This window comes from Castor canadensis, chromosome 11 (genome assembly GCF_047511655.1).
Source record: "Castor canadensis chromosome 11, mCasCan1.hap1v2, whole genome shotgun sequence".
NCBI lineage: Eukaryota > Metazoa > Chordata > Mammalia > Rodentia > Castoridae > Castor > Castor canadensis.
In genome coordinates, this window is record NC_133396.1 from 81,808,470 (window position 1) to 81,821,707 (window position 13,238).

Below are 13,238 nucleotides of genomic sequence, written 5' to 3' on the forward strand. Positions count from 1 at the left end.
TTCACCAAGGAGGCTGGTTATAGTTTTCCTAGTCATGAAGCCTTTTGGTTCCATAAGGAGGCTGTCTACTTTATTAAACCCCTCACCTGGAGAAAATATTATCCTGAATAGAAAAATCTATTCAATTTTTTCAGGCTCCATTTTTTTTTTTTTTTTACTTCTAAGGTAAAGGCCATTTTAAAATAAAAAACCTTCTAGGACCAGGATGTCCTTGCAAACTTAAGACTGTCTGGGAGTCCTCATAATTAACTGGTCTGAGCAGCCAATTGCTTCACTTACTTGAGAGTCTTGGCCAGACTTTGTTCCCATGATCTCCCTTTTCAGTAGAAGCAAAGACACAAGGGATGTGAAGGGAATCAGGCTGATTAATTCTTTACAACAAGGTTTTATTTATTTATTCTTTTCTTTGACCCCCCAAAAACATTAAAGTTGTTCATCTTTCTTTTATTTGTAATGATTTTCCTTTTGGATCCAAACGAGCATTTATATTACAGGATATCCACCCAATCAACATGCAATGCTGAACTCTGGCTATAGGAGAGATGCACCGACACTCTGGGTGGGCCAGCATTGGCTGCCATTCAATCTCCGCTCTTGCAGTGTCAGGCTTGCTGGCCACAGTAGATGCTGCCCATCAGCAGGGGTCTCATGGGCTTGATTCACAGGTATATAATGCAGGTGGCAGCGTTTTCATAGCCTGAGGCAGAGCACCCAATAGCCCTCTCAAACCCATCTTACATGCTCATCTTCAAAGAGCGAATCAAGGAGGGAATGGCCTGGCCATGGGTTCCAAAGGACAGAGTATATGAACTGACACCCTGTGTTCTACCTTCTTGCTGTGTTATCTTTTGAGGTTAGTACTGGTGCACCTTACAACTTGAAATCTATTCCTGATAAAACTCATCCCCTTTCCCATTCACTGACTCTTCTCCCTTCCCATGGTACTTGTAACACTAGGAAGGTTAATGTTATCTCTCCATTATTGGTGCTATTATATTGAAGAGTTGCTGAAGTCATAGATTATCTTTGGGCTGCTTTAAAGCAACAGCCTCTTTTCTCTCCATCTTTCAGGTCTGGAAAAAATTTTCAGGAATCTACTAGTCCTCTGAGGATTCAAGTTCTCTACCCCAGGTGAGTTTAACGGAAAAAACTGCTCTGAATCCAATATCGTGCAAAGGAGTTTACCCAAAACCTAAGTAAAAAGGAGCATACAAGATCACAAATCTCTAAGCCTGACCTCTTCTGGGACTTGCTAGTTCCACCTCAACCTTGTCTTTATTCCATAGCTTGTCTTCTTAACCTCTATCCAGTTGTCCCAGCTATGAAATACTAAACACAACTTGGCGCGTTAATGTTTCTCCTCCACTTGTTTTTCTGGGTGAGTTCCAAATCTTGGACTCAGTTTGAGTGGACTTGGACTACTCTCAAATATCACCAAGAGGGAAGTTCCTCTGCAATTGCAGCACTTAGGGTGGCTTTGTATAAATTTTGGCTTGTTCACAAAACACTGGGATAGAAAAACACCGATTAGAGCTCAGCCTGCAGGCTAAGTATAGATCCCCATTGGTAGCCATTAAAGTTCAATACTTACGTTTTCACTAAACCCACTAGGATCTGCTTAATGTTATACAACTTCATATCAAATATAACTAAGACCAGAACTACTGTATACTTTAATTGGCAGTTAGGTTACATTGTTTAGCCCTCATTTCATATTACCTTTATTTTTAAAAATTGGTTAATGGCACTTTGACATTTTGGTGTGTGTTTTTCTTGTTCATCCCTCCTATATATTTTCAACTGACTCACTTTAACTGGTGGTTCTTATGTGGTATAAGTCATTACCATATGAAATCAGAATACTGAAGATAAAACAATTGAATCACCTAATCTGGTCTGTTTCAGACATGGCAGATATAAGTAGGTTGGGCTCCTTTTCAGTTTGGGGGCCATCCTCTGAGTGAATCAAAGAGGAAGTAGTGCATTACCTGGTACAAATTCAAGTATCTCTTTCTAGAACATAGAGAGTGATCCATTCTTATATCTGAAAAACTTGCAGAACAAAAAGAGAGAAAAAATATTCATTCAGATTTCTTGGGTTGGAAAAGATACCTGGATGAAGATCTTTTTGTGTTAGTTTTTGGGTATTTGATCTATGACTGATTTAAGTGTCCACAAAGAAAAGATGTATGGGGAAGCTTGTAGTATGAAAACTCAACTTTCTTCCTGAGTAAAAAGAAATACAGACTTTTTTCTTATAGAGAGCTAACAACAAAAAGGGAAAATAGAATGTGAAATTAAAGCAAATCTTAGATTCAGCTTCTATTAAGTGTGGAAGGTTCCTTAAATACTTACAGCAATGTCAAGAATTTCATAGGTGGGATTTAAGGACAGAAGGATTGATTTGTGGAAACTAAGTGCTTTAAACTATGTATTGTTAACCTAAAAGCACTTGACAGACTCATAAGTTAGTCAAGAATTAGTATTTCAATTTTACCAACAAGGGAAAGAAAATGGATGTGATACCTTTGCTGAAGGCACAAATTAGGATAGAAGGCTGAAAAACAATTAAAAAATTTAACATCCTATAATTTTCATTTATCAGATTATGACACTGTTTAAGAAATTTTATCAAGAACAAATTTTGTATTTGTTGTTTAAAGATGTCCTGAAAAATTCTACATCTCTTCTATAATTTCCTTATCTTTCACTGATTTCATAAATCTAGATTATATTTTTAGTCCCCAGAAGAGAAAAGACAAAGATATGCACAGAGATAAGAGTAGGAGGCCAACTTAGCCAGACAGGAGGAAGAAGCCAAGAAAGGAGAGGCGAGACAGAGGTACTATAACCTCAGACTTTTGACTCAACCATCATTGCATTGATTTGACAGAAATTAATCCTGAAAGAGAAGCAGATTCGGAACATGGCAGAGCACAAATTTATCCTTCTCCACCATCACAGAACAGGTTTATTTAAAAAAAAAAAAAAAAAAAAAAAAAACAAAAACAAACTCAGGCAACCAACCAAACCAAAAACTCTGAGGAGATAAAAAGAAACATAAATCTCCTCACCTCTTTCTACCTGTTCTACTCAACTCTCATACCTCCAGGAATAACTCAGACCTCAGGAAGATATTTACATAGGAGTAGCATGGCTTATTATAAAATCTCCTTTTGCAATTAGGAGGTGAAGATACTAACCCTCTTCTTCCCATAGAATGGCAGAGTAGATGAGTGGAAGGAAGGAAACTACAAAAATGGAAGGGCATCCTCCCCACCCCCAGCCTCACAAGCCATCCTATTAGACTTTGCTGGGAACCCCAGTAATACTTCTCAACCAACTGGCTTGAATTCTGTTCAGAGATTTTTTTCCAGGCCCTTAGGATAGGTTGAGACAACTTGTGAGTCTGTTCTTTTTGGTGTGGTGTGACCTTTCTGGGATGCTCACACCATAGAAGGTCAAAGCAGAAAAGAACAATTCGAGGAAAGGAAAAGATGGCAACCAGAAACCACAGATAGTTTTTTCTGCTCTAAGTCCTCTGTCCCCCCTCCCCCAATGTAGTTCATGTATGTTCCCTTGGGTGAGTTACAGCACATGACAGCTGACAAAACACCTTAGCAGTCTGTGACCAGAAGAGAAGCCATCACCAGCTGCTCTGTTTGGGGTAGACCTGGCTAGGATGTACTACATGGGGGGAATAAGCTGCTGGTACAGGCAACACTTATTCATAAAGGACCTACTTTGACCACCTTCATAGAAAAGTTAGGTCCTAACTCCTGAGTTAATTTTGTTTGGCATTTGTTAAAATAAGAGTCTCAGTGTGGAGATATTTAAAGATGAGTTATCTAAACCTGTACCTGATTTTTTAGGAGCTCTTATCTGGACTTACTCCATCATACTCTGACCACCTGTGAGGAGCCTATTTAGTCCACTTCTTCCTTTTTTCTTCTATCATAAATCATATACTGATCCTTCTAGACAGTCTTCAATGGTTTAAAATCCAGGATGGAAGAACCTACAGGCTGGGTAAGACAGCTGTTCGGAAAGAGTCCTCCCTTTGACATGGAAATGTCTCGCCTCACCAGGATTCTTGGCACACAGGAGCCTCAGTCCTTAGAGGCTCTCAAAAATTAACAGATGAGACACTGATCTAATGGAAATAGTAGTGAATGTTCTTTAACCTTCAAGTCACACAAAAGTTCTGCAAGATACATACTTTCTTTACACACAACCTCAAACGTAAGTCTATAACTGGGCTAAGAAATGAAATAATCTCTCAACTTGTCCCTAGCTTTACCCACGAAAGAACTGTCAAAAAATTAAATATCCAGAACTGGTTTCACAAATAGGATGTAAAAAAATATTGAGATCTTTTAAAAAAATCAAAAATTATTTGAAAATTTTGTTCCACTATGCCAGGAGAGAGCTAATTTCTCTGCAGTGAGTTTTTATTGAGTATGTGAACATTTCATTAATTAAATGCACACCTTAAAGCCCATTTCAGATCATCTTGTGAAGATCACTGCAGGATCCAGAATATATTTCATTAGAATGCAGCATTCCCTAAAACCAGAGAGCACAACAGAGGAAGTTAGGCCAGCAAATAAGCTTGGATTGGGTGATTTAACCACCTATGCCAACGTGCCGCAAAACAGAGGCTAGAACAAGAGATAACAGGACACTCTAGCTCACCACATGGGCTCTGTGGTGGGCAGTGAATGTAGGTAGGGAAAGGAGATGCTGGCTGAGGGGTAGACAATGGGGTCTTCTCTTTGTAGCCCTAGAGTCAAGGAAGGTAAAAATCCAGAACATCTAGTCAGCTTCAGGAAAATGTTTTTGGTGCCCTCCCATACCCTGTGGGGAGTGCAGTGGGGAGTAGAAGTGAAGCCTAGAACAGAAATAGATTCTTCAGCTAGAAGAGTGCCATAGCTCCCTTTGGGCAATTATCTTCATGGTTCATGTAGAGTCTGGGGGATACTAAAAAGTGCCATTTCTTCATGGGCAGATGATTCTGTTGTGACCCTGACCCATGGGGCACCTTGGCTAGAGCCCTTCCCCATGTCTGAAAGCCTGCTGGCACTCTCCTACTGCAGATGGAGAGACAGTGACAGGCAAGTCTGTCTGGAGCCTTAAATGAAGAGGCATATCTAAACACCATCTCCTTGCCTTGCTTTCTTTTCCTCCTTCCCACTCTTATTTTGAGGAGAAGTGAAGACTAGCATTAGCAAAGGGGACTGAGCATCTGATTAAAGAATCTTCTGAGGGGACCTCCAGGACCCAAATTTATCACGTGGCTTATCATAAGATGCAGTCAAAATTCTTAATGCAAATAGAAGCATGGGTTTTGAGATCTAAACAGCCCTCTTTTCAAAGGAAAGAGAAAAGAGACAGAATCTGATACCTAGGAAGGGAAGTCCTGGTCAGCTACAAGGGGGAGAGTAGGAAACCAAAGATGATTATGATAATGAGTTTGAACAGAAAAATTTTATTTTCTGGTCTTATTAGAAGTTCAGGCTAAGGGAAAAGAAACTCAATTTCTTGGTCAGGGAAAGTTGAATAAAAGCAATATGTTTATAATTTCATTAGTACTAGAAAAACCAGGTGGTCAGTCAGGCCACCTTATCTGCAGTACTCCAACTTTACAATGCTTACTCAGGCCGCAAATGTTGTGAGCGTTCAGGTGTGCAGGAAGGTTTCCAGCACGGTAAATTTGGCATTCAAATTATTCTTTGCAGATAAACTCCATTTCTGATAATTGTTCTGCCTGCCCTCATTTCTCCTATGGTTGAAATGGCATAAGGTATCACTGCAACTGGCCTTCTCCAATCATCATCCAACAGATTCGCTGGCTCAGAATGGTCATCCTGCTCCAGCCTTCTCTTAAGGAAAGCAACATGTCCAAGGTGGAGGAAAGCAATTTTGTGCACACAAAGCAGCCCAGAGCAGCACTTTGGCATGAAATGAGCCTGAGCAGAGAAACCCTTAAAAGTAATGCAAGTCCCAGCATCAGTCTTATGTAATGATTATGCCTGTTAGGACCATGCTCATGTCCCCAGCTGCTCCCAAGCACACATGTGCTGAGTGGAAGATGAAAATGAACATGGAAGAGGATCTGAGCATGGGAGTCCTGTGTGTCTGCCTCAGTAGCCTCCTATCCTGGGACTACTTCAGTTTGGGGCTGACCATAGGTCCTAAAGCTCCATCAATATCAAGAAGAGAAGGTGGACTGTGACCAATGACTCTCCAGCCACATGGTTGAGCTTGGTTTTTCAGAGCTGAAGCTGCTTTGCTTTATTTCTGTTTCAACCCACTTAGGGTGGAGAAGAGCAAAAAAGGAAAACAACTTCATAAGAAAAGAGAGGCTCCTTCTAAGAAAAAGGACTGCTCCTACTCAAGAGCCCCAGAGGACCCTGCATGGTGTCCTACCCATGAAGAATGGTTGTCTGCTGAGCCCTCAAGTTTCCTGAGGGAAGGTCCTGCCTGACACCCTTCTCCAGGCCTTCTTTAACCTACTGTGATGATGTAGTTCCACCAGATAAAGACAGTAATGTGCTCCCAGAAGGAACACTGACTAGCTGAGGAAGGGCCCTGTTTTTCTCAACGCTTCTGTTTTGGGGGCTAGGAATGATAATGTCCTGAGGCTATTTTCTGCCCAGCTTTTACTCTGGAGAGGGGTGAAACCTGGTCCTGACCCATTCAGGGAGAGTGGGGCCCCATCAGGGCCTACTTTGCTAGACAGAGCAGCCTAAGTCACAGCTGAGGTATATTTACTAATCACCTTAAAGCATCCTGATTAACTGACCCTCAACCCCACACCTGCTGCAGGAGCTGTAGACTCAAGGGTCCCTCCTCACAGGAGGTCCACAGTAAACTCAGACTGACTCCTTCAGTGAAGCTTCTCTTCCCTCTATCAGCCTCTCGCTTCTGTAGAGGTGTGTGTGGGGGGGGGTATGTGTTTTCTGCCTTCTTGAGGAGTGGCAGGAAAGGTTGAGCCTTGGGTCAGCACTGGCCTTGCTGTCTGACAGAGAGGCCAGCTATCTCCAATCCAGAGTGTGGCTGACCTTCAGCAGGATGTGCTGGCATGGCCACAACACTGTCACCAATATTGAGTTACTTTTATACCGGTTGCAAAACTGACTCGAGTCCCTTAGGTCTCCTCCTCCATCGTACGCCTACCGTCAGAGATTCCCCCTTGACCAGCCATCTCGCTGAACACAACACTAGAAACAGCATGGGGTTACCACGCTGTGGACCAACTCTACTGGGGCTGGTACCCTGGCCAAAGGAGTTAATATGACCCTTACCAGGGCTACAGGCACCTTTTGGTGCCCTGAGGAACCACTGTACTTATCCTACCTACCACAGTACCTACTGTAAGGTGACAGGTCTTAGGATCTAGGACCGCAGCCACCAGCACCTCCAGTTCTGTTTCTTTGGCCCTCATCTCCATGGTGTGGGTGGCTGGGCTATGGCTTTTCTCACCCAGACCAGCCCTTGCTGCTGTTGCCACAGCACCCTACCTAACCCCTTCCACGTCCACTTTGTTCCCTCCTTGCCTTCTATCTTCGGCATCTAGTGCTTTTGGAGGAAGCATGTCTCGAGAGAGTGCATGAGATGCTGCTATAGATGCCCTGGTGGCAGTGCTGCCAGCTGAGGTGAAAGAGGTGGTGGGGAAGAGATTCCTTTCCTTCCCTCTCCACTACTCCCCGGTTAAGAGCCAAAAAAAGTCTACACCAGGCTCCTCAGGGCAATGAGCATAGACACAGGCCAGCCAGACCCCTCTGAGGCTTATAGAAAAGTGGGAGGGGGCAAGGGAAGCCAAGCCACTCTCATGTCCCTTCTCCTATGGGAAGAGCCCTCCATATCCTGTATTTTCTTTCCCCAGCAAAGAGGCAGAACTATGGCAGTGCCCATCTTGCAAAGGGAAATAAAGCAATTTGGTGGGTTTGACTGTTTTTCCATGTGTCCTTTACTTCCTCTTGTCTGATAATGCATGGCGTCCTTCCATCTTCCTTCTCCCTCTTCCTCCCCCCCGGGCCGCACTGGCTTCCCAATTCGGTCTTGGTTTTCTCCCTGTGAGAGAAGAGCATGCATCGGAGGGGGGAGCAGCCTCTAGCACTTGTCATCTTCTTCCGTGTCACTCAGGAGGTCACTGACAGCTCCACACATCATGCCGGGCCCGGGCCCCCCACGCCTCCGTCGCCGATAGTGCCCATTGGGCATCTGCCAGCTGTGCCTCAGGGGCGGGGCTGAGCCAATGGTGTTGGAACGGCCCAGGCTAGTGGCCACAGCTGCTTCAAAGGTGAGTGTCTCCTCCTCGCCACAGTCTGAGGCGTGGGAGTCTTCGTGCAGAGCCAGGTAGGGCTCAGAGATGTAGTGCTGTGGAGAAGAGTGCTGGCCCTGCTGGGGGTGTGGGGAGTTGGAAGACTCGGTCAGGTAAGCATTGTTGCTCTCCAGGGCTTGGGAGGTTAGGGGGGATCCGCCCTCACTTCCATCAGCTGGTGGAGAGATGCTGCCAACATGTCGAATCAGGGAGCTGTAGGAGAGCAGAGGCCGAGGCTTTGGTGGGACAGGTGGGAGCTGCCGACGACTTCGTCTTGGGGTGCTGGTGTCAGAGATGGAGGGGATGGAGCTCTCACTCAGGGAACCTGTGCCCTGCACCATAGGAGAAACATGGCATGTTAGACTGGGTTTGGCAGGCTCTCCACTGGGGTCTCTGTTAAGAGTGGAGGGGAAGGAGGCAGGCCTGTACTATTCACATCCCTGAAGGACACAGGGGTTGAAGGAAATGGAAAAGTCAATACCCTCCAGAACAGGTCCATTTTAATTTTTACCATGTAAACAAATCTCTGTGGATCTGTTAAATTGCAGATGAGGCTCAGAAGGCCTGAGAATCTGTGTTTCCAAAAAGCTAAACAGTTGACTCGCAAGAATCTGAAAGCTCTATGTAGATAACAAGTGGCACAGAATGACTTTAAGCTTTTGAGAAAGACAATTCTATGAAGGGTGAATGAATGGAAACCTTTTGGGAGAAGTGGGTTCTAAAGGAAGCAGAAATTCCTTCCCTTCCCTTTGAATTTTGCCTCTCTGCCATCAGTGGGGAGGGAGCTTTTATCCCTCTCTGCACTCTCATGGCTCAGGCCTTACCTGACCTCATCTCTTCCCAAGAAAACCTAAGCCCAGGTGTTGGTAAATGAACTTCAGTGTAGTGTTTCTTAAGGTATGTGAGACCTACGAACACCTATTCAGAATTTCAAGGACAGGGGTCCTCCCAAATAGGTCTCACTAGAAGCCTTGAGGTCTCAGGAACGTCCAGTGATAGCAAATTTTCACAGATGATTCTATTCTGCTATGATCTTTGAAAACCACTGTTCTAGAAGGCAAACTTCTCTGTGGTCCTCCTTTTTCCTGGATGGCCATTTCTGTTCAATGGGTCTTCCTCTTGGGCTCATGGTTGGGAGAGGTAATGCTAGGTCAAAGAATGCTTTCCTATAGCTGATACTTAGTTCTTGGGTATAGGCTTGAGTTTCAGCAGACCAGAAGGAGAGACTGGTCTTTCTCTTGGGATGACAGGACAATAGGTAAACGTAATCGAATTGACTTTGACTTATGAATTATGGCCTGAAAGATGAATCTGCAACAGTCAACCCTTTTTTGGCTAAAGGATCATCGTTTTCTGTAAAATCTTGCTGTATTTGTACCTCTGAATTCTGAGAACAGGAATGGAAAGACCTCTGCATACCATCATCTTTCTTAGGAGAAAATACGGTTTTCTGGGGAATTTGCATCATTTCTGGATGCACAAGTTTAGAGTAGCTAACCTCTCTCTGGGTTTTAGTTTCCTGTGACATTCAGGTCTCCGTGGTGGCTGAAATGAGGCTGTAGACGATTTACATTCTACTCTGATGCTGCAGCCTTCCCCTCCTCCTCTCCATGCTTACCTGTCTGTTGGGAGTCTGTGACCTGCCCTCGCTGGGTGACCTGGACTGGCGGCGCTCTGGGGACTCCCAGTCAGCCTGGGTCCCTCGCTCCTCAGAATTGCAGCGGGAGACATCAGGAGAGAGAAGATGCTTTCGCTCTTTCGATCGTCCTCGCTCCCTGCCCCCTGAGCGGTGGGTGTCAGACTTGTGGCCTGTGAGAGATGGCAAAAGCAACTGGTTATAACTCATCTCATGCTGGCTGCTAAAGATGAACTCTTACCAGGGATTGGGCCCTGTTTTGAACTGAATGTTTGTGTCGCCCCCAAATCCAGTGGTGAATCCTAATCCCCAAAGGAATGGTATTGGGAGGTAAGGCCTTGGAGGGGTCCTGAGGGTGGAGCCCTCAGGGAGGGACAAGTACCCAGAGAAAGCTTGTGTCCTATCTCTCTTTTCTCTACCCTGTGAGAATACAATGAGAAGACAGCCATCTGCAAACCAAGAAGAGGACCTTCATCAGATACTAGGTATGCTGTCACCTTGATCCTAGATTTTCCAGTCTTTAAAACATTTATTGTTTAAGTCACCTAGTCTAGGGTAAGTCCAGTAGCAACCTGGACTGAGTAAAGAATGCTGACTTCTCTAGGCGTGTCAACAGATGATTTGAAAGGGAAGTGAGAGGAAAAAGCTAGAAAATTATTCTTTCGTGAGCAGGCAAGTCTGCAAGTTGTCAGTAGAAAGACATGCATGTCAAAGAATGCAATCTATTATCGTCTGAGTCCACTTATGCTCGCTACAGTAAAGATAGCATCTATGCCAACAGTATGGCTCAGGAATTTTCTGGGTGTGCAGCTTTTTTGGGAGGTATGGTGGGAGAGATGGAACCTTCTACCAATGAAATAATGATATTACTTAATGGAATACCAGGGTGAGAACTCCAGGACTGAAGTTGAAAAGATCTCAGTCCCAATTCTGCCACTTACTGGTCCTATAATATGGGACAAGTCACTGGCTTTCAACCTTGATTTCTTTCATCTAGTAAGATAGGTTGACCCAGACTAATTTTGTAACTTTTTAAAAAAATCAGTATAACCCTTTCTATTAAAAGGAAGAAAGAAAGTAAAGTTTAATCAACACTCAAATACATTACAATTCCAGGTACTACTGTTTTGGTGGAAGTAGAGTTGGTGGCTAAAACTTAGTGCCTCCTTCCCCTACCCCTCCCTGAGGATCACTTGGACAGTCCTAGGGAATCTCAGTGGTTTTGCAGAAAGCTATTTGAAAACCTCAGTTCTATTGCTTTATATACCCTTCTCAGAAGGAAGGAATCATATCAGCATCTGTGGTTGGTAGACAGTGCTGGCCTATTTCAGCACTTTAAGTCAGATATGGGAGCCCCTTTGGTAAGGAGCATTCTTCCTTCACTTTCTTAAATTCTTATCTTGATCTGAATTCTTTTCTAGTCATCTGCAATCCGTGCAAGTGTAAGTCCAATAGTGTAGGAGCCCAATGTCCAGGCAGTAGCCCTAGAAGAGAGAATGATGTTAAAAACCCCTCACCTGAATCAGAGTTCAGGCGGTGGGCTGACAGCCGCAGGGAGGAGTGGTAACTCCTGCGACGTGACTTGTAGGTGTTTTCGCTGCTTCGCTCCATGGAGAACTCCTCTAACCATGAGGAATTTGAACGCTTATCCCGAATAGTAGAAAATGAACGTCTCATGGAGCTAGGGTCTGTCACCACCTAGAAATATGAGCCCACAGAGAAACACAAGATCTGGATTAATTATTGAAATGGTCTAAAAGTCCAGAAGTGGGATTGTGACTATTGAGAACTGTGAAATATAACCCTTAGGAATCATGACCTCCCTTAGCTGGACAATCTGATTAAGAAAGTGTTTCAATCTGATTAACATAGTGACTGAAATTGGCCTAGGATCTTGCTCAAGAAGGCAAGCAGCTGTGTGCATGAGAGCAAAGCCACACAGAATGCAGACAGGCACTGTGCAGGCATCCCAGAGCCATCTACAACAAAGACTCAGGACCTGCCACAAATACTGAGACACTTCTAAGTGTGTAAGGACAGTTGTCAAAAGTGCTACACCATGCAAGAAACATGGCTTTGGCTTATTTTTATCCCTTCACCAGAGAAGGCCTGTCCTGTAGGACTAGCACCTAGGAGAGCTTGCAACTTAACCACCTAACCTAAGAAGGCACCACCCTCCCAATCTCACCCTAGCTCCACCTCAAACGCTGGCATTTGGATTTGCCACAGATGTCAAACAGAACCACAAAAAACTTCTAATCTCTGTCAAAACCTGATGTAAGACAGACAGACAGAAAAAAGAAACCAGAAAAACAGACAAAGAAATGAGGCGTGGCCTGCACTGATTAAGACAGTCCTGACATAGAGCTGTGTATGTAAGTAAATGCACATGTGTTGGAGAAGCTAGGAAAGGAGAAAAGAATGGAAAAACACAAAGAATAAATTCTGCAGAATATCTCTTGCTTGGCTGGCTGAGTCTTGAGAATGCTCAGCCCAGTGGGAGGGACTAATACCATTTTGTTGGCTAGGCTATTGTGGTCAGGAGTTCACTGAAAACAGGAGGAGCAGGCTCTATTACAGAAGGCCTCTAAGCCAGGTTTTGCATACAGGGCAGGGGTGGGAATAAGTCTAGGGCTTACCTGAAGGTATCAGGTATGTCATAACCCATTTAATACAGCCCAGGATGTCACTGGGAAAGGTAAGTGGTGTTTGATTTTTACCTGGGGATCCATAGTCAGACGTGGCATAGAGGATGCCCTCCCAGATCCCGCATGCTCCTGGGTGTCCGAAGGAAGGTAGATGCCATGGTTAGAGGACTGCACGCTTTTTAATTCACTAACCTCTGGCTCCTGGAAATAAACACACAGCCAAGCTTGTGGGACTTGGTTCCATCTCATTGCTTCTCACCTCCAGTGGATGATTCTGCCTCCTCAAGAATGGCCTTCAGAAGGGAGACCGGAATCTTTAAGGCCTTACTTGTATGTGTATACATGTGTTTATGTATGCACAGGTGGTATACCAGATGTCTCACAGAAAAAGCTTTAACTGAAGTGGAAAGATGGAGGCCACCTTTTCTGGTTAAATGCCTTTTTTATCATTAAGTAATGGTTTGGATATTATAGCTTTATGAAACAAACATTGGTCCGAATACACTTCAGATATGTGAAGTACACTTTCTGACAGGTGTTAGTGTTGGGCTTATTTATTAAATCTGAAGAAGCCTTTATTAATTAAATAGGAACCAGGATTTGAAAGGAACTCACTAATTAGCTGATA

The 13,238-nt window shown here is 44.1% G+C and overlaps 1 protein-coding gene across 11 annotated transcripts in view; it reads right to left on the reverse strand.

Moving 5' to 3' along the window:
* Nucleotides 1-365: 365 nt before the first annotated feature.
* Nucleotides 366-13,238, reverse strand: part of Cacna1e (calcium voltage-gated channel subunit alpha1 E) — a 477,885-nt gene continuing 465,012 nt past the window's right edge. For 7 of the 11 annotated variants that reach the window (XM_074047300.1, XM_074047299.1, XM_074047301.1 and 4 more), the window contains 4 exons: nucleotides 12,683-12,811; nucleotides 11,480-11,660; nucleotides 9,945-10,135; nucleotides 366-8,658 (listed from right to left, as the gene is read on the reverse strand). In XM_074047300.1, the coding sequence (XP_073903401.1) occupies nucleotides 8,116-8,658; nucleotides 9,945-10,135; nucleotides 11,480-11,660; nucleotides 12,683-12,811 (1,044 nt within the window). In that variant the 3' untranslated portion in view covers nucleotides 366-8,115. The remainder of the gene's footprint in view (nucleotides 8,659-9,944; nucleotides 10,136-11,479; nucleotides 11,661-12,682; nucleotides 12,812-13,238) is intronic. The other 4 variants (XM_074047306.1, XM_074047305.1, XM_074047303.1 and 1 more) reach the window with 1 other exon arrangement.